Source organism: Tupaia chinensis, unplaced genomic scaffold (genome assembly GCF_000334495.1).
Source record: "Tupaia chinensis unplaced genomic scaffold, TupChi_1.0 Scaffold000316_1, whole genome shotgun sequence".
Classification (NCBI taxonomy): Eukaryota; Metazoa; Chordata; class Mammalia; order Scandentia; family Tupaiidae; genus Tupaia; species Tupaia belangeri.
The window spans coordinates 4,565,369-4,587,439 of record NW_006159809.1 but is presented as its reverse complement, the minus strand read 5'-3'; the positions used below and the strand labels follow the sequence as shown (position 1 = coordinate 4,587,439).

Here is a 22,071-nt window from a genome sequence, read left to right as displayed (position 1 = left end):
ATTGCAGTTGGGTCCGGCAGGTGGTGTGGTGGTTAAAGGTGCTGGACTCCCACTGGTTGACCACGGTTCAAGTCCCGGACCTGGTGGCTTGTTTTCTCTCTTTCTCTTTCTCTCTCTCTCTTACTTTGTCTCTCTCTGGTCAAATAAATAAATAAATAAAGTTAATTAAAATAATTATTTTAAAAAAGATAATTAAACTTAATTTCTGTGACTCTGAGAGCAGACTATGACTAGTGGTAGAGGTTAATAGTGACAAGGTTTAAATTCAATATAAAATAAAGTGTTTTTCAGTTAGGGCTATCTATTGGATCAGTGGGAAAGTCAAGACGCTTTTTTGCATAAAAGAACATAGAAAAATACGTCATGAACTTTCCTGATGACCTAATATATATGGAATAGATTTCTAAAAACCAATCTCAGTAAGACATACCCTGATCATCCTATTTAAACTACTTTCCACCGTAATTTCCTCTGTAATCTCCCTCAGTATTCTCTAATTTTTTCCTACATAACTTATAATTTATTAAAATACTAGATAGTTTACTCAGTCTGTTCATTGTTTAATATATATCTCCCTCTATAATTATAGTTCCTCTTGAAGACAGAGGTATATTTGTTTATTTAGTTCACTCATGTATATGAAGAATCTTTTTAAAAAGTATTTATTTAATTTTATTAGCTATCCTTATTTTTTAATTTGATCAGAGAGAGATAGAGAGAGAAAGGGAAAGTGAGGAAGCAAGCCACCAGGTCCAGGACTCAAACTGCAGTCAGCCATGTGGGAATCTTGCGCCTTTAACCACCACACCACCTGCCAGCCCCATGTATACAAAGAATCTTAAGTGCTGCCCATGGATGACACTCAGTATTTGCTCAATGAATTGATGAATGTTTCCTTATTAATTGTTCTCTTCTTTACCTCCTTAGCGCAGCCATTATTGGTGCCATATAAACCTCCTGGTAGTACGAGTATGTACTATGTTCCACAATTAAAACAAGTTCCTTCAGCTCCGGAATCCAAATCAGATACCACCATTGAGAGCTCGCATTCAGGTATTATGCAGAAGTTATTCAAAATTTTACTTGTTAAGATTTTATTTGTGTTAGCTAGTTGATACTGGAATGAAAAATGAAAGTTCAGTGCTCTTTAATCCTTCAGTCAAGCATTTCATGCCTTGATCTCTGGTTTAGATAGGTGAGTTATATACACATAAGCATTTAATAAATTTCTGATGAAGATACATGTATGGGCAGTACTTTTGGGGGTGTGTGAGTAGGGCAGTGGGTTAGTGGACTCTATCTAGGGCAGAAGTTTCCGAACTTTCTTGGTTCACAGTGCCTTTATGTCAGTGGTTTTTTTCTCTTAGATTTATGTATGATGTATAAAAACAAATATTTTTTTCAAACAGCCACTAAGGTATTAGGACACAGATGCTTATTGTTTTACTCTAGCAACTTAAAACTGTTAGTTATTTCTTTTTGGGTTTGGCTTTGAAAAAATGTATTTAATTTTGTTCATAAATAACCACAGTTACTTCTAATGATAGATGTACAGCTGTTGGGTGTTATACAGTTACTCGAACATTGAGATTATAACACATAGCCTTTTTTTGACCTTTTTTTTTTGGACAGATTTTTGCTATACAGCACGTGCGCTTATCAGAGAGACAGAAAGTGAAAAATCACCACCACCACCACCCCCCCGGGGAGATGGCCACACTGCAATCCCTTCTCCTCCACTCTCCTCTGGGATCTTGGGCATGCACACACACACGCCTGGTGCGAGTTCAAGCCACAGGGTCTGGGACTTGAACCACAGTTGACTACATGAGAGTCCAGTGACATAGCCATTACGCTAACTGCTGGTCCCACACATAGCCATTTATTTTCTGCTTTTTATTACAGCAACTGCCAAAAATAATTTTGCAAAGATGCAATAGCATTGAAAGGAGCATAGCATTATCTGATGTTGATATTGAACTACCCTGAGCAAGTAGTTTATGATATCACTGATGTTTTCCTAGAATTTTAAAATAACCCTGTGAGTTCACTGCAGGGGAATTGCAGACTTAGGAAATGAATCACATCCCATGGAAGAACTTAAATATTTTCTAAGCGGATTTTAAAGTAAGGATACTAAGTTGTTGTGGTATGAGGTTTTGATTAGTGGGATACCATTTTGAGTAGTTCATGCAATGTGACTTGGTTCACTTGAGAAAAAAAATTTTTTTCATGATTTCTCCAGAAGCATTTTTATGTGTAGAAATTGCAAAGGAAAAAGTTCCTGGTTTTTGGCAGATTGTTTTGTTGTCGTTAATTTTATATGAAGGAGGATCAAACAGATTTCTAGTAATAGCTATGTTAAAGCCTCTAATCTTTATTTTTATTTTTTAATTTTTTTTTTTTGGAGAGGTTTTTGCCATAGGGCACGTGCGCTCGCCAGACAGAAAGAGACAGACAGAAAGAGAGGAATCACCTCCCAGGGGGGATGGCCAGGCCGCAATCTCCTCCATTTTCCTCTCGGGATCTTGGGCATACACACACGCACGCCTGGTGTGAGTTTTAAGCCACCGGGTCCAGGACTTGAACCGCGGTCAACTACATGGGAGTCCAGACATAGCCATTACGCTAACTACTGGTCCCTAAAGCCTCTACTCCAAGCTCTTCTAATTTTCTACTATGATGACACTGGAAAAAAAAAAAAAAAACAGCAACACAAAAATGGTCAGGATTGATTAATGTCTATAGCCGGAAACAAAAAATTTCTACTCTTTGCAAGACTGTGATTTTAAAAATGCAATTAATGGTTACCAGCAATAAAACGAGCTTATTAAATATAGGCAGAAAAATCTTTGCTCCCTCTTACCCACTAGTTCAGAAGACAGAATGTCTATAGACAACAGAAGTCCCAGTACTTTTTCGAGGCCTCCAATATCCTGCTGTTCATTCACATCCCTAATAACTTCCATCTAATTGGAAGAGATGGAACTTAGAGAAAAATTAGGTTGTGGTGAGTGATGGGAATAGAAAATAATTCAGAGGTGGTGCATTGTGTCCTGAGAAACACTATCCCTGAGGATAAAGTACTACAAAAAGAAAATAAAGTAAGACAAAAAGAAACCTAATATTTGTACATACAATAAATTATATTCTATGTTCTCCATCTATTCTGAGACTGAGAAAGCTAGGAATAGAAAATTACCCTCTCTTACACCAGTAGAGCTACTTTCAGTGAAAGCCTAGGAATTATTCTAATAGCTATCATCTATCAATGTATTGTGTGTAACATTAGGCTATCGGGCTAATAGGGTAAGAAATTCCTTTTTTGTGCCAATCCAGATTGCCTGAGTTTTTTTCAGCTGGTTACTCCTAATCTGCTTTTAGGAAAAACTGATCTGTTTTTTTTTTCTAGCTTCCTGTGTGGGAGGGTAAGAACATAGGAAAAGAAAGTTGGGGAAAAAAAATAGAGAGGTAGGACAATTGTGGGACACAGATATGGTTTATTATCTGTCGATGAAGATGTGTATAGTATTCTCAACTAGACTGGACTGAGGTGTATATCATGCTGGGTAAAGTTTCTTTACAATCTAAATGATGTATAGTGATTAAATGTATAAATAATAATTAAAATACATTTTTAAAAATTATTTAAAAATTAAAATAAAAGAATTTATACTGGTAAAAAAAAAATTCAATTTGATTGTGCACACTTAAAAACAAAATGACTTCTTATTGGTTTGGTCTTTTGGGGCAGGAGCTCAGTCCAAGACAATGGCCTCCCATGAATTTTATTTAACAGGTTAAAGTTAGTAGAGTGGTAGGTAGATATGGTTAAAGATAGGTAGGTTTGGGACCAGCAGTTGGTATAATGGCTATGTCACTGGACTCTCATGTAGTCAACTACGGTTCAAGTCCCAGACCCGGTGGCTTAAACTCATGCTGAGCTCATGTGCATACGTGCCCAAGATCCTGAAAGGAGAATGGAGGCGAAAGGATTGTGGTGTGCCCATCCCCGCCGGGGGTGATTTCTCGCTTTCTGTCTCTCTGTCTCTCTCTGTCTTTCTGGCGAGCACACACACCCTATAGCAAAAAAAGAAAACCTCTCAAGAAAAAAAGAAAGAAAGAAAGATAGGTAGGTTCAAGATCATGTAGAGTTTTATAAACCATATTAAATAATTTTGATTTTATTCTAGTAGCAATGATAGTTTAATTTACATTGTAAAGTTCATTCCGGTTGCTTTGTAGAGAAATGGCTTGTAAAGGGAAAGGCAGAGAGCAAGGTGGGAGGGTCAGCGTGGAAGTGAAGGCACTAGTTAGTGCCACTTGTTGCAGTGGTCCTTGCCAGAGTTCGCAGCGTTGAAAGTTAGAGTGAAATCGATAGAGATAGAGAGAAGTGGACATCGTTAACTTATTTTTAGGAAATAGTTTCTCTTGGATTGGATGATATAATATGAAGAGCAAGGGAGAAGGTGGTAAAATAAAAAGAATTTTTTGTTTTTTAAGGATGAGCACCTATGTGCATAGAGGTGCTATTTATGGAGATGGTAATTGAGGAAGCAGCAGATTTTGGGGGAATGATCAAACTATCTGCTTTGGCCATATTAAAAATGACATTCATGTTATGGACCATGTAGAGATGTTAGATCTGCAAATGAACATTAGCAGAGTTGATTTACAAATGATGTAGTTGTATGCAAAGGACACCACATATAAGGTAGCACGACTCACTTTATAAACATACTATTTCTTTTAAGAAGACACAGATGGGCATGAGGTTCCTCATCTCTAATCAGAGTTCTGGAGCAATAATATTAACTCTTGAGCCGCTCAAATCATAAATCTACACTCATGCAAACTTAATTATACGTAACATTTACTGGCATACACACATCCCTGTGACTGCACTCTCTTTCAGCTCTCTCTCAATCCCACTGAGGTTGATTGTCTTGCTCACCCACCTACTGCTCTCAGAAATGTAATTGTTTCCCACCTGACTCTCAACCTGGCTTGGTCATCTCCCTTGGAAAATGAGGAAGGATGGTACAGAGTGTGCACCTGCATGGTGCTGCTGGCATGTCCTGTCTGGTGTCTGGGATGGTTTGTTAGGAGAATTACCACCATTGTAGTTGTTTGTGTTCTGCCATAATATATAGTAAATTAATTTTTTTTTAATTTCAAGAAGGGATTTCATTTTCTGATTTCTATAAAAATGATATAAGGGTTAACTGTGTCCCTCAATGCTAGAGCTCAGAAAAAAGGTCTCAGTCAGTGGTACATATGTGTTGGTCATTAGCACATAGGTAGCATGTCATACATTGCAGTCTTTTTTTCTTTTTTTTTTTTTTTGAGAGTTTTTTGCTATAGGGCAAGTGCGCTTGCCAGAAAGACAGAGAGAAACAGAGAGACAGAAAGCGAGAAATCGCCCCCCAGGGGCATGGCCATGCCACAATCCCTTCTCCTCCATTCTCCTCTCGGGATCTTGGGCACGCACGCACATGTGCCCGGCGTGAGTTTAAGCCACCAGGTCCAGGACTCGAACCGCAGTTGACTACATGGGAGTCCAGCGCCATAGCCATTACACTAACTGCTGGTCCCATACCTTGTAGTCATTTAGGCCTCCTGAGAAGAGAAGTGTCCATTACTGATCACTTGAGGATTTCCAACATTGGGAGATGTGGTAGAAGAAAAGAATAATAAGGATTTGTCTGAGAGGTAGGAGGCAAAAAGGTTAAGTGAGGTAAGAGAAACTGAGAAAAGAGCCCAATAAAATCTGTAGATTTGGCCCAAAAATCTTGGTGGGATCTTACAGTCTGTCCTGAAGAACTCTTCATAGCGTATTTATATTTGTACTGTTCTGATGAAGTTGGTACTTCCTCAGCTCATTGCCATATACTTATTAGGAACTCAGGAACACATGAAGTACAGGATCCTGGATTAAAAAGAAAACCATTTTGGGGACCAGCAGATGGCATAATGTCACTGGGCTCTCACATAGTCAGCTTTGGTTCAAGTCCTGGCCCAACAGCTTAAAAGTCACCATGGGAGCCTTTGTGTGCATGCCCAAAATCCCTAGAGGAGAACTGAGGAGAAGGGATTGTGACATGGCCATCCCTCCTGGGGGGTGATTTCTCACTTCCTGTCTCTCTCTCTCTGCCAAGCACATCACCCTATAGCAAAAATCTCTCAAAAAAAAAAAAAAAAGGAAAAAGAAAAATCATTTTGTAGAAGATAATTTAATTCTACTACAGGTCTTTGTATGTCTAGAGTTTTTTTTTTTTTTTCTTTTTAGATGAGGCATGGGTAATAGATTAATTTCTCTTATCAGTGGATGGGGGAATATTGAAATACTTTAAAAGAAAATGAGTCTAAGAAAATGAAATACTTTCAAATCTTTTATTTATCAGGTTTTTTTTTTTCTTTTCAACGTTTACCTTTTATATTGTCAGACTAATCTTTCTAAAACAGCCGATTGTGTTACTCTTTTCAGTAATGTTCCATTTCTTGTACAATAAAATTTATGCCCTTTGTCTTGGGATGCTACGCACTGCTGAGTTTTGTCCAAAATAATTATTCCTTTTATTTTTATTTATTTTGTCAGAGGAGGCATATGTTTTCCAGAGAGAGAGAGAAAGAGAGAGAGAGAGAGAGGACTACCCAGTTGGGTGTGGTCACACTATAGTCCCTTCTCCTCCATTTCTTCATCCTATAGAGGCTCTGGGCATGCACACACATGCACTTGGCTTGTTTTTCAAGCCACTGGGGCCATTTGAGATCCAGCTTCCTAAATCAAGACTATGGGGATGGTCTCAATTATTTTTAATATCACCTACTACTCTTTTTAATGTATTCAACAATTCTGCCTGACCACAAAAGTGTCCACTGTGCTTATGTTCTTATATACTCCTTTTCTTTGCTTAGGCTGTAAACTTATAACTAAAATGCCTTCTCTCCTTTTCAAAAAGCCAACTTTCTTCCCAAGATATAATTCTTTTTCTCCTTCATACCTAAGCTGGAAACGGTTTGGCTCCTGGACTGGAAATAGCCTGACTCCTGAACTGTTGTTTCACTTTGTATGTCTTCTCTTATGCCATTTGCTTCTTTGCTTACGTTGTTGGAGTTTATTCTATATAATTTTAGTTTGACTGATATCTGATGTCCTGATTACTGGACAATACTCCATTTGTGGTGCCTTTTTTATAGAATTGGTCTGAAAGGAAAAATGTTTTCAACTTTTTCTCAACTTTATGTTTATATTTGTTTTAATTGTATTACTGTCTGATTTTCCTGTAGGATCCAATGATGCTATTGCTCCAGACTTCCCAGCTCAGGTGCTAGGCACGAGAGACGATGACCTGTCAGCCACTGTTAACATCAAACATAAAGAAGGGATCTACAGTAAGAGGGCGATGATTAAGCCATCCTCACTACTGGGGAAAAAGCCCTTTCAGGAAGATTATCCAGGTAACTGGATCGGCTTTGTGTATTTTGTGGTTTTTTTACCTCCTTTCATCCTAAATAAGAATTTTGTCCAATCTCTACCCTTTTTCTATTTTGTTTTGCAAGATTTTCTCCTTGCTATAATGTTGGATTCCAGTAAATTAGAATTCCAGTAAATTAGAAGTTAGGGAAAATCATAATGAAGATTACAATATATTTACAACTGAATTATAATAAAATTTTGTTATCAAAAATTTATGGAAGATAGCCAAAGTAATATTTGGGGCTAAAGTTACACACTTAAATACAAATATTAAAAAAGAAAAATCCAATAAAAACCCCTACTGATTTTTTTTCCAGAAGCTAATGAGCTTATTCTAAATTTGATAAGGAGGGACCAGCAGTTGGCATAATGTCTGTGTCGCTGAACTCCCATGTAATTGACTGCTGTTCGAGTCCTGAACCCGGTGGCTTAAACTCACGCTGGGCGTGTGTGTGTGCATGCCCAAGATCCCAAGAGGAGAATGGAGGAGAAGGGATTGTGGCGTGGCCATCCGCGAGGGGGGATGACTTCTCGCTTTCTGTCTCACTCGGTCTTTCTGGTGAGCGCACACACCCTGTAGCAAAAATCTCTACAAAAAAAAAAAAAAATTAAAGTTGATAAGGAAATATAGAAGGCTGAGAATAGCCAGGGCCATCTTGACAAAAAACAAATTAAGAGGATTTAAACCATCAGATATCAAAAGGTGGTGGTAATTAGGAAAATATAAACAAACTGACTATAGAACAAAATGCTTCAGAAAGAAACTTACAAACTATACATATCAATTAGGATAGTAAGATGGGCCTGCTCTGTGGTGCACCAGTCATGTACGGCTCAAGAGAAACTGGTACTCACATGATGACTGCAGTTGAAATCCTTAACCGGGGGACCAGCAGTTAGCATAATGGCTATGTTGCTGGACTCCCATGTAGTTGACCGCAGTTCGAGTCCCAGACCCGATGGCTTAAACTCACACCAGGTGCATGTACGTGCGTGCTCAGAATACCAAGAGGAGAATGGAGGAGAACGGATTGTGGCATGGCCATCCCCCCAGGAGGTGATTTCTCACTTTTTGTCTCTCTGTCTCTCTCTGTCTTCCTGGCAAGCACACATGTCATATAGCAAAAACCTCTCGAAGAAAAAAAAGAAATCCTTAGCCAGGTCACCCTGAAACATGCCAGGCATGTACCTGAGTACACAAAATCTGTATGTTTCTCTCTGTCTGTCTGGCGAGCGCGCGCGCCCTATAGCAAAAAAAATCTCTAAAAAAAAAAACATGCTGGGTCCACGTGTGTCCCCTAAACCCTAATACAATGGAGAAATGGAGGAAAAGGAATTGTAACAAACACTTTATTTGGAAGCATTCTCTCTCTCTCTCTTTCTCTCTCTTTCTCCCTTCCTCCCTCCCTCTTCTCTCTCTCTCTCTCTTTCTCTTCAACACATGTGCCATCTGACAACTTAAAAATAAAAATGAAGGGTCCCTACACCCACCCAAAGAGAGCCTGGTTCTGAACCAGGAAAGCTGTAAAAAAAAAAAAAAAAAAGGGGGGGGAAGAAAAAGAAGACGATGAAAAGATTACAAAAAAGGAGAGAATAAAAAGAGAAGCCACAGAGTAGAGAAGATATTTGCAATATGTATATCCTAGAAAAGACATATCCAGACTATAAAAAGAGCTCTTACAAATGCATGTGAAAAATATACCCAGCCAAGTAAAAACATAGACCTAGGTAGGCACTTCACAAAAGAGAGTATCTAATAGCCAGTAAACTTATGGAAAATATTCTACTTCATTAATCAGGGAAAGGCTTTTTAAAACTACAGTAAAATAGCTCTACATACCCAGTAGAATAACTGAAATGGAAAAAACAATATACTGTGTTAGTTAGAATGTAGAACAAGCAAAACTTATTTATTCACTGCTATGAGTGTATAAATTAGTATGACCACTCTGGAACACAATGTGGCATTATCATTACCTACTAAGTTATACAAAAGTATAACAGGTGACCTAGCAGTTCTGCTTCTAACCGTATATTCAACAGAAAAAAGATGCATACAACCACCAACGGATACATACACAAATATTCTTCACCACAGCATTTGCAGTAGCTCCAGCTGGAAACTACTGAGATGCCCAATATTTGTCCAGTAGAATGGGTAATTTGTGGTATACTGACATTATTGAACACTAAGTAAGAACAAAGAATATATGTAACTGTACTTAATGAATCTTGGGGGCCAGATGATGCATTTTGTAAATGCTCTATGAGACACATCCCTGTGGGAAGGTTGCTGGTTCCCATCCGAGATCTCTGTCAGTGCACCAGGCATTGCGTGTCCAGGATCTAGCACTGGCTGAGTTGGGATTAGATTGCACTGTTGAAACCCTACTGAGGTTGCTGTCCCTCCCTCTTTCTGTTTATCGTGGAACCAATAAATAAACTTAAAACACAGTCTTACAGATGTAATGCAGGAGAAGAAAGGGAAACATGTAAGAGCGTATTCTGTATTATTTCATTTATATAAGTTTCACAAATATTCAAAATTAATATTGTTTTTAAAATTATACAGGTGTTGGGACCAGCAGTTAGCGTAATGGCTATGTCACTGGACTCCCACGTAGTCGACCGCAGTTTGCATCCCGGACCCGGTGGCTTAAAACTCACGCTGGGCACGCGTGCGTGCCCAAGATCCCGAGAGGAGAATGGAGGAGAAGGGATTGCGACGTGACCATCCCCCCTGGGGGGTGATTTCTCACTTTCTGTCTCTCCATCTCTCTCTGTCCAGCGAGCACACGCGCCCTATAGTGTAAACCTCTCCAAAAAAATATATATATACATACAGGTGTTGGGGCCGGCAGGTGGTGTGGTGGTTGAGGCACTGGACTCCCACATAGCCAACCACTGTTCAAGTCCTGGACCTGGTGACTTGCTTTCTCACTCTCCCTTTCTCTCTGTCTGTCTTTCTCTGGTCAAAATGGAAGAATAATGATAATAAATGAAATTGAAAATAAATGAATCTTCTAAAACACTTTTAAAAAATAAAATAAAATTATACAGGTGTTACCCTCAGCAAAGGTAAGATGGAAAGGAATAATAAGAGAAACATGCACGTTATGAGTCAGATTTTATGTCTTGACTAGATAAGTGAATACACATGGTTTTTTTTGTTGTTTTTCTGAGATTTTTGCTATAGGGTGCATGCGCTCTCCAGAGAGACAGAGATAGAGAGACAGAAAGTGAGAAATCACCCCCTAAGGGAGATAGCCACACAGAAATCCCTTCTTCTCTCGGGCTTTTGGGCGCACACACACACACACACACACATACACACACACGTGTGCGCGTGCACCCCATGTGAGTTTTTAAGCTGCTGGGTCTGGGATTTAAACCACGTACGACTGTGGTAGTCCAGCAGTGTAACCATTACACCATCTGCTGACATGTTAATTTTTTTTATAATTTACCAAGCTCTATATTTGTCCATTTTTCTGTACGTATTTTTACTACACAATAAAAAATATTCTTTAAAAAGATAAACAAAAATTTTAGAAGTCTGAAAGGACATGACAGACTATTGTATAGAAATTTATGAAACTGCATCGAAATGTATTAAGGAATATCTCAATAACTGGAGAATTTACAATTGTAATAACATCAGACTTATATATGCACACAAATACATAGATGCACATATATATTCACAGCCTTTGGATTTTTTTTAAGAGATATTTTTGCTATAGAGTTTGTGCAGTCACCAGAAAAACAGAGAGAGCCAGATTGACAGAAAGCATGTAATCACCCCTTGGGAGGATGGCCATGCTGCAATCCCTTTTCCTCCATTCTCTTGGGATTTTGGGCACGCACGCACATGTGCTCAGAGTGAGTTTTAAGCCGCAGGATCTAGGACTCGAACCGTGGTTGACTATGGGGGAGTCCAGCAACGTGACCATTATGCCATCTGCTGGTCCCCACAGCTTTTAGATTTAAGATATCATTTGCAAAGGAATAAGCAGAAAGAAAAATGAAATGGAACAGTGACCCAGAAACACCCATGGATATGGAAACGTAATATATATGTGGAGATGGTATAGCAATTCAGGAGAAAGGATGAAGATAAACTATTTAATAGTATTTGGACCACTGATTATGTAAGAAAAATAAAATTGGATGAGTCCCTACCATACACTAAACAAAAATTCATTCTAGGAATACTAAATGTTAAAAGGAGAACTTTTAACTTAGAGAATTTATGTGTTCTCACTTATAACAATAGATAATTAAGGATTTATTAAACAAGGCACACAAAGCACAGCCCTTAAAGGATAAAGCAAGTGCAACATCAGGGACCAGCCGATAGTGTAGTGATTGGGTCACTGGACTCCCACATGGCTGACTCGCTCGAGTCCTGGACATAATGGCTTCAAATTCACACCAGGCATGTGTGCATGCATACCAAAAATCCTGAGGATAGTGGAGGAGAAGGGATCGCAGCAGGGCCATCCCTTCTCGGGTGATTTCCCACTTTCTGTCTCTCTGTCTCTGTTTCTCTGGTGAGTGTACACACCCTGTAGCAAAAACCTCTCTTAAAAAAATATTGTGATGTTAAAATGAAAAAATTCATATGTAAAAGACATCATAAATGAAAGACAAGACATTGGCTTTTCTCAAAATGTTTGAACTCATCGGGACCAGCAGTTAGCGTAATGGCTATGTCGCTGGACTCCCACATAGTCGACCGCGGTTCGAGTCCCGGACCCGGTGGCTTAAACTCACGCCGGGCGCGTGTGCGTGCGTGCCCAGGATCCCGAGAGGAGAATGGAGGAGAAGGGATTGCAGCGTGGCCATCCCCCCTGGGGGGTGATTTCCTGCTTTCTATCTCTCTGTCTCTCTCTCTCTGGCGAGCGCACGCGCCCTATAGCAAAAAAAAAAAAAAACCCCCCCCAAAAAAAAAAAAAAAAAATAGTTTGAACTCATATAAACTACAAAGTAAATTATATGAGTTGAAATTTTATAAAGAAATTTTACATCATTGTTCATCACAATACTTTTCAATAGAAAAATATTGGAAATAGCCTGAAGTTGATCACAGGTGAATTGATATAATACAGTAGCAGGGGTCAGCAGGTGGTGTAGTGGTTAAGGTGCTAGACTCCCACATGGTCAACCGTGGTTCAAGTCTCAGACCCGGCAGCTTTAAACTCACATCAGATATGTACAAGTGTGTGCCCAAAATTCCAAAAGGAGAAAGGAGAGAAGACTGCAGCATGGCCATCCCCATAGGGGATGATTTCTCACTTTCTCTCTTTGTGTCTCTATGTCTCTCCAGCAAGCACATCCACCCTATAGCAAAAATCTCTCTCACTCAAAAAGAAAGAAAATAACAGTACAGTAACATACTATATAACATTGAGAATCATGTCATTAGAGTGAAACACGTCTTTTTTTTGTTTTTCTTTTGAAGAGAGATTTTTGCTATAGGGCATGTGCACTCGCCAGAGAGACAGAAAATGAGAAATCAGCCCCCCCTGAGGTGATGGCCACAGCACAATCCCTTCTCCTTTAGTCTCCTCTCAGGACTTTGGGCACTATGCACACACCTGGCATGAGTTTTAAGCTGCCAGGCCTGAGACTCGACTGAGACTCGAACTGCAGTCGACTGCATGGGAGTCCAGCGATGTAACCATTACACCATCTGCTGGTCCCAATACTTATCTTAATATGACTAAATCTCAGTATCATTATATTGGGTGAAAAATGCATGTTGCTTAAAGGTACATATACTGTTGTACTCCATAAAATGTTTAAAGACATGCAAAACAGTAATGTAAAATGTTGATGAATATATACAACAAGAGAGCTAAACATGTCCTCGAGGTTGGTAAACTTTAATTTCTGTATAAGGGGTCCTACTGAGGAGAAAGAAGGGCATCATTGAGATTTTGCCAGGGAATCGTGTCTGCAGTGTTTTCTTTCTTAAGCTCTGTGATAGATGCCTTGGTGTTTATTATGTTATTTATACTATTGGTATGCCTGAAATATTTTAATGATTTTTTTTGGTAGATTTTTGCTATAGGGCATGTGTGCTTGCTGAAAAGACAAACAGAAAGCAAGAAATCACCCCTAGGAGGGATGACCATGCTGCAATCCATTCTTCTCCACTCCTCTTGGGATCTTGGGCACGCATGAACTTATGCCCAGCATGAGTTTTAAGCTGCCAGGTCTGAGACTCGAACCAGGGTCGACTTCATGGGATTCCAGCAGCATAACCATTACACCATCCGCTGATCCTCTTTAATAACATTTGTAAAAGCTTTAAATGATCTAAAATTTTCAGAAGTTATTTAAATCAAAACGATGAGGATTGAAGTAATATAAATAATAAAATTTAGTTAGTTTAAAAAGGTAATAAGATAAATAAAACCAAAACCAGCTCTCTCTCAGGTTTTTAGTGGTCTCTACTGTCTGATTTATTTTTAGAAAAATATTCATACTTAGAGGTAAGAAATGAATCTTCTGTTAACCCCTTGTAAAACATCACCATTATTAGCTATTTGATGTGCTATCCTACTTGTTATGTTGATGATTTTTAATGTATTATTAACATATTATTTTGCACTTGTGTTTTCCCATATAATGTAGAAGAGCTGTTCTTAAATGACCAGTAAGACAGATAAATCTATAGCACGAATAACCAAGAAAAGCAGAAAGAAAGAGAAATAGCAAGTACTAGACAAGTTTAAAAAGATGTAACGGGTTGTCAGAAAAGTCATGACTCATTTTTTTTCTAGTTTTCCTGTACAAAAATGCATCATGGCTTCCTACAACCCAATACTTGAAGTTTTTTAAATATGATATGAGAATGCTATACATAAAATCTAGATGATAGTATTTTTCTTGGAATATATGAAATAGTGAAATAGGCTCCAATGTAATTTAAATATCAAAACTGATTTTTAAAACTTTGACTAGGTCAAAGAACTCAAGAATATTGTTCAGGTATACTTTTTTACTTTGGAAAACATTCAAGGAGTCTTCAAAAAGTTCATAGGAAATGTGCATTCTGACAAAACTGTGTATAGATTTCAATTGTTTCTGCATTAAAATAAGCTCATACTTTAATTCAATAGTTCCATGAACATTTTGAAGACCTCTCATATCTGATATATATTGTTTCATTGTAACATCACACAGATTTTATTTATTATTTTATTTAAACCATTATATGCAGAAAAATATGGAATGCTTTCTAATTTATGTCACAGTTTTCACACAGTGGAGCTAAGAGGAGCATTTTTCCTAATACGTAAAGAAGTTTGGGGTATTGGTTTGTTTTTTAGGGAGAGGGATTGCTTGTCTGTTGTATTTATTATCTTTTCCTTCAACATAGGATCAAATGATGTCATTATTTCAGATGCCCCAGGTCAAGTGCCCATCAGTAGGGATGAGGACCTCTCAAAGAAAAATCAGAAAGAGGAGATCATCGGTAAAAAGGCAGTGACTAAGGTTGCCCAACCCGAAGAAATGGGACCCTTGCAGAAAGACACTACAGGTAGCTGAACTGTATTGTCTACATGTTACATTCTTCTGGCCTTTTAAAATGATACTATTCCCTTAAGAATATAAACAAAAATATATTCTGTTTTCTTCTTATAATAACACTTCTCTACCTCATATGTGAAATAATGAAAATATTTTTAAGCTCCATTTTTAATATACTTTAGCAGGTAAAATTGACATTTTTCAAGCTCTTTGAGATATTTCTAGAAAACTTCCAAATATAGTACACAAATTAATCCCATTGCCAGCAGTGTGCTTAATGTACTTTTTACCTTTGCTGATAAAAAATTTCAATGACATGAGACACTGACCCTTCAATACAGTTGTTGTATGTAAGCCTTTATTCTTTAGGCATTCAACCTGTTAACTTTGTTTATTTGTTTTTTAAACAGGTTCTTATGGTAGTATATTGGGTTTTTTTTAATTATTATTTTATTTTATATATTTAATTACTGTATATCACTACAGCTTGTAAAATAAATTTACCCAACATGAGCACACTTCCCACCAGTCCAGTTGAAGATATCATGCACATTATCAACAACAGATAATCATCCAATTTTGTTTTCTTTTTTTGGAGAGATTTTCACTGTAGGGCGCGTGCGCTCGCCAGACAGACAGAGAGAGACATAGAGACAGAAAGCGAGAAATCACCCCCCAGGGGGGATGGTCACACCGCAATCCCTTCTCCTCCATTCTCCTCTCGGGATCTTGGGCACGCACGCACATGCGCCCGGCGTGAGTTTTAAGCCACCGGGTCCGGGACGTGAACCGCGGTCGACTACGTGGGAGTCCAGCGACATAGCCATTACACTAACTGCTGGTTCCCTTGTTTTCTTTTTAAAAGAGATTTTTTTGCTATAGGGCACTTGTGCTGGCCAGAGAGACAGAAAGCAAAAACTCTCCCCCAGGGGTGATGGCCATGCAACAATCCTTTCTCCTCCATTCTCTTATCCGGGTTTTAGGCATGCACACACATATGCCCAGCATGGAGTTTTAAGCTGCCAGATCCAGGACTCAAACTGCAGTCAATTATGTGAGAGTCTAGCAATGTAACCATTACGCCATCTGCTGGTCTCTTGTTTTTTAATTTGCCAGAGGGCCTGTGTGCCTGCTGGAAAGAGGTGGGGATGGGGGAAGGGCAGCATCTCCCCACAGAGGATGGTCGTTGAGATCCAGCCACTTTAACCACCATGCCATCAGCTGGCCCACCTCATTAACTTTCTAACTACCTCTCTAATGAATTTACTTAAGAAGGCTATACTGATTAAAAATGTCTATAATAGTGTTTTTAAGTTAGGATTTGTTTTGGCACTGAGAGATGAAAATGAACCCAACATCATTGGCTTTAAAAGGACAGGAAATTATTTTTCTTTCTCATAAAAATTCAAAGGTAGGCATCCAGGGTTGAAGTGATGCTCCAAAGTATTAGGAAACAAGCTCTCTCTCACCTGTTGCACCAATGTATTTGGCTTCCATTTTCTTTCCTTTTTTTTAATAAATAATTATTTTATTTAACTTAATTTACTTATTTATTTTAATTTGACCAGAGATACAGAGAGAGAGGGGGAAATTGAGAAAGCAAACCACCAAGTCTGGGACTCAAACCGCAGTTGGCCATGTGGGATTCTAGCACCCTTAACTACCATATCACTTACTGGTCCCTTGGCTTCCATTTTGAAGCTCTAGCCATCAGCTGACTGGGAGAAAGGGAAAGGAAAAAAGTACGTCTCAGAAGTTACACCTACCAGTTTCCTTATATACTATTGGTCTTACCTGGTCACACCAAGCAAAATCGTCAAGGATGCTGGGGAATTTATTTGTCTTTATTCTGTTAACCATGTGTCCTGCTAACTGTAAGTGTTCTGTTTTAGAGGAACAGTTAAATGCATGTTAGTGCACTACTAGTAGTTTCTGTCGTAATTGAAACATATTTTAGAGCATAATTAGTCACTTCTCTTTTTTATATATTGCTCCTTTTTTATCAGAAAGATTAAAAAAAAGTTTTATTATATGAAAATAATTTAAAGTGAATTAAAAGCCATACATAAAAAGGACACATACTGTTTGATTCTGTTTATATACAAAAAGTCAAGAATAAATCCAGTGAGACAGAAGGTTAATTAGTGGTTGCTTTCCAGCTAGTGGGTGACTGCGAATGGGAGTGAGTTTTCTTTTTAGGGTGATGAGATGGTGATAATGGATGTACAACCTTGTAATAAGCTAAAAACCACTCATTTATACACTTTGAAATGATTAAATATATAGTATTCGAATTATATTTCAGGATTTTTAAAATGGATTTTAAAAACCTTCTCAGCCACAATGTTCTCATCTATATAATTCATATTCCTACTGTGTGGAATGGACCCAGTGTGGTAAGGAACATAGCACAGTGTTTGCATTGGATGCTCCGTAAATGGCCAGTCACCTGCCAGGATCCCAGTTGGGACTTAATCACTCTGTGTGGCCAGGGGAAAACCAGAGCACCTCACCGAGTCTCATTTCTCACTTGCAAAATGAGAGTTGGATTAGATAAACCTTCAGGTCCTTCTAGATCTGGTCAGGACCTCTAGAAAACTCTTCAATTTATGAAAATACTGAGAAAAATAATGTGTGTTTGTGTAGTTCTTGATATTTTCCAAAGCACATTCAAGTAGCTTCATTCCTTTGTTATCTCACCTGTCATTTAATATATATATTGTTGGGGTTTTTTGTTTTTTTAAAAACTTAGATTGATTTCTCAGTAACACTTCAAAAATTTATTCACTTTTTTACTGTTGCTAAGTAAATGTTCCAGATACCGTTTTGATCTTGTTAATCTCCTAATCAAAAGCTTTAGTTTTTATTGCCCTTAAGAATAAAAGCTAAACTCTTTAAGCATAGTCTTCCAGAAAAATAGACTTGACTTCTAAATAACGTTAAAAGTACTACTTCTCACCTCTTTTCCTTATGGGTTCTCTAATCAGATAAACCGTACACTTTCCTGAGTCCATTCTTCTGTTTTATAATTAATTTCCCTAAAATGCCTTTATCTTTTCATCTCATCTGTGTATCCCATCTTAGATGTCTTCCTACTCAAATCAATTGTCTAGGGGCTGGCAGGTGGTGTGGTTAAGGCACTGGACTCCCACGTGACTAACTACAGTTCGAGTCCCAGACCTGGTGGCTTGCTCTCTCATTTTCTCCCTGGTCAAATTTTAAAAACTAATAATGATAAATAAAATAATTATTTAAAAAATAAAGTTGTCAAGAGTTCTGTGATACTCATAACTGGTATTAGTTATTCCTTCTTTGAGTACTTGTATCTCTTTATCTGTTATGGTGTATTTCTTTGGCATTCATTTATATACATTTTCATCCCAATTTAGATAGTTTTCTAAGTACATCTCTGATTGAACTTGGTTTTTTCTTCTGTATTGGTAATACCACCCTCTACCTAATATTGAATAGGTGCTTGAAATCTAAATGTTTTTTGGTCAACTTTCTGTCTGTGTAATGTGTTAATTTCCCTCTCTTAGTTCCCAGTGATGCTGCTACTGCAGAGCATTCAACTCGCACACAAGACTCAAAGGCTGAAAATCTACCAGACACTAAAAGCACTAAACAGAAAGAGGAGATCCATAGTAAGAGAACAGTACCTAAGGAGGCCTGGCCAAAAGATAAAGAATCCTTACAGATAGATATTTCAGGTAATGGGATTCATGAATGTGTCTGTATGTGTAGATCTGTGTCAATGTCTCTGTGTTCCCATTTCATTCTTATGAGAATGTGGCCTAATGATTCAAACAAACATCCTTTTTTTTTCTCTAACTCTCTTTGGCATATAACTTTGATGCTGCTTTGTCTATGTGGATATATGCAGGTTGGCCATCCCTATTCCAAAAACAAAATGCTGTAAAATCTGAAACTTGCTGAGTACCAACATATCACCACAGGTGGAAAATTGCACTCCTGACCTCTTGAGATGGGTTGCAATCAAAATGCTGCAACATAAAAAATATCGCATAAAATTACCTTCAGGCTATATATATGTACATGTAAGATATGAAACATAAATGAATTTCATGTTTAGACTTGGGTTTTGTTCCCAAGATAACTCTTTATTTATATGCACATATTCCAAAATTAAAAAAAAAAAATGGAAACATTTTTGGTCTTGGGCATTTCAGATAAAGGATATTCGACTTGTTTGTTGACTTGTAAAATTACTTTTACTTCTGGGAAAAGATATTAGCCACCGAGAAACAGAATTATAAATAAATGCCTAAAGGCAATAGTATAAGAAGTACCAAAACAAAAAACCTAAAGGCATTCCAGAAGACTTTGGTGAAGGCAGCTTAAGTGTTAATATTGGGTCATCGGAAGTCTTCATGCATTTTTGCATGAAAAACAGAAAACTTTGTCATGACTTTAACAATGACCCAATACAACTTTAAAAATACTATGAAAAAAAAAAAGCCAAAATCAAATTTAATTTGTATTTTGCCAAGGCCCCCATTTTCTGGTATAAAAGAAAAGCATATAGGGGTGACAGTCTGAGCAACCACCACCAAGCTAGGCACTGGGGAGATGGCAGAGACTGACCCCAAGACTGTGCAGGACCTGACTCTGTGGTGTAGACTCTCTTGCAACAGATGCAAGATAAATTTCAGGCCATGTCTGACCAGATCATTGGAAGAATTGATGATATGAGTAGTGGTATTGATGATCTGGAGAAAAACATCGCCCACCTTACAACACAGACGAGGGTGGTAGAACTGGAAGGTGAAAACAAGATACCTGCCACACAGAAGAGTTGAAGGTTTCTAATGATTAACACCAGAATCTGGAACACCAAGAAAAGACCAGCTGGCTTTCTGAGCTAACCACTATGTGTAGACAGGTTTTGTATTATAAAGTGTGCGTTCTTAACCATATACTATATAGTGAGTTTAAAGAGTGACTCCCCCCGTGTCTTGAAAATATTATCTTCACATTTCGGGCCTTGGTCAGTTGCTCTATTTATTAAACACTAAAGCTTAGGCAGTTCCTAAAAAAGAAAAGAAAAGCATATAGGACACAAGTCATTACTACCTATTAGGAGAGAAATAAAGAAGCTAGTCTACCCATACTGTATTTTGAAAATAGTCCAGGTTCAAAGTGATCACATAATGTTTAAAACAAATGATTTTCAACAAGAGTATTAAGACTACACAATGAGGAAAGAGTAGCCTCTGACAAATCATGCTAGGAAAACTGGATAGCCACATGCAAAGTGAAGTTGAATCCCTCCTTTACTTTCCATATGCAAAAACTAACTCAAAATTAGAGATACAAATTAGAGAGACCTAAAACTATAAAACTCCTTGAAGAAAATGTAGGGAGAAAGTTTCAGGATACTCTATTTGGCGATGATTTCTTGGCTATAATACCAAAAGACTTAAGCAACAAAAGCGAAAATAGACAAATTGGGACTATATAAACTACCAAACTTTTGCATGTCATGATCTTTTGAGTGTCAGGATCTTGCTAAGTTGCCCAGGCTGGCCTCTTAACTCACAACCCTCATGCCTGAAACTCCTGAGTAGCTCAGATTACTGGTATGTGCTGCTGCACCAAGCTAGATTTCAAATTTTTTGTTGCACCAAAAATGAGCTCATGTTTAATTCCACTTTTCCATGAGATTTTTTTGAAGTTTCCTCATATATCTGATAAGAGATTTAATAATAAGAATATGTAGGGCATTTGTACAATTCAACAATAAGAAAATAAATAAGTTCATTTAAAATAAGCAAAAGGGGGAACCAGCAGTTGGCATAATGGCTATGTTGCTGGATTCCCATGTAGTCGACTGTGGTTCGAGTCCCGGACCCGGTGGTTTAAACTCACTCCAGGCATGTGCGTGCCCAAGATCCTGAGAGGAGAATGGAGGAGAAACTATTACTATTGTGGTGTGGCCATCCCCCAGAGGGGTGATTTTTCGCTTTCTGTCTCTCTGTCTGTCTCTCTCTGGCTGGCTGGCAAGCACACGCACCCTATAGCAAAAACCTCTCAAAAAAAAAAAAAAAAGCAAAAGGGGGGCCAAATGGTGGTGTAGCAGTAAAATAGTGCTCTGTGAAGCTGACCCATGTGGATGGTTGTGGGTTTGCACCCAGAGACCTCACTGAATGCGCCAGGCATGCCTGTGTCGATGATGTGAGGCTGGCTAAAACTGGGGGTGGATGATTGTGGCATCAGGATCTTGTAGGGAAGGACCAGCAGGTGGCGTGGTGGTTAAGGCGCTGAACACTCCCACATGGCTGACCACAGTTCAAGTCCCTGACCTTTCTGGCTTTCTTTCTGGGGCCAGCAGGTGGCGTGGTGGTTAAGGGACTGGACTCTCACATGACCAACGGTGGTTCGAGTCCTGGACCTGGTGGCTTGCTTTCTCACTTTCTCTTTCTCTTACTCTGTCCCTTTCTGTTCAAATAATAAATAAATAAATAAATAAATAAAGGAAGTTAAATAAAATAGCTCTTTTACAAAAAGAAAAAAAGAAAAAAAGATCTTGTAGAGAGTACTCTCTCTGACTTTCATAGAAGAAAGATTGTTTTTCAGAGAAATGGGCAAAGGATTTTTGAAGAGATAATTCACCAAAGAAGATACATAGATAGCAACAAGCATATGAAAAAATGCACATGCATGTCCAAAATCCCAAAAGGAAAATAGAGGAGAAGGGATTGCTACATGGCCAACACCCCTGGGGGGATGATTTCTCACTTTCTGTCTCTCTGTCTCTCTCTGACTCTCAGTTGAGAACACACGCCCTGTAGCAAAAAATCTCTCTCAAAAAAAGAGGGGGAATGCAAATCAAAATCATGATGAGCTATTATCGTTAGGATGGCCACTATCTAAAGAACAGAGACTAATGTTGGTGAAGATGCTGAGAATTTGGAATCCTTGTGGTCTGTTGATAGCAATATAAAATGGTAAGCCATATGGAAAAAAGTATGAAGGTTCCTCAACAAAAAGTCAGAAAGCCCAGCTGTGATAATGTGCTAGACCCTGCT

General features: G+C 38.3%; 1 protein-coding gene and 1 pseudogene across 1 annotated transcript in view; both read left to right on the top strand.

The window, feature by feature from the left end:
* ALMS1 (ALMS1 centrosome and basal body associated protein) overlaps nt 1–22,071 on the top strand; it is a 187,109-nt gene that overhangs the window by 103,735 nt on the left and 61,303 nt on the right. The window contains exons 16-18 of the mRNA XM_027772964.1: nt 7,291–7,461; nt 14,895–15,032; nt 18,562–18,732. Of these exons, the coding sequence (XP_027628765.1) occupies nt 7,291–7,461; nt 14,895–15,032; nt 18,562–18,732 (480 nt within the window). The remainder of the gene's footprint in view (nt 1–7,290; nt 7,462–14,894; nt 15,033–18,561; nt 18,733–22,071) is intronic.
* On the top strand, nt 19,315–20,142 carry LOC102484319 (heat shock factor-binding protein 1 pseudogene; annotated as a pseudogene).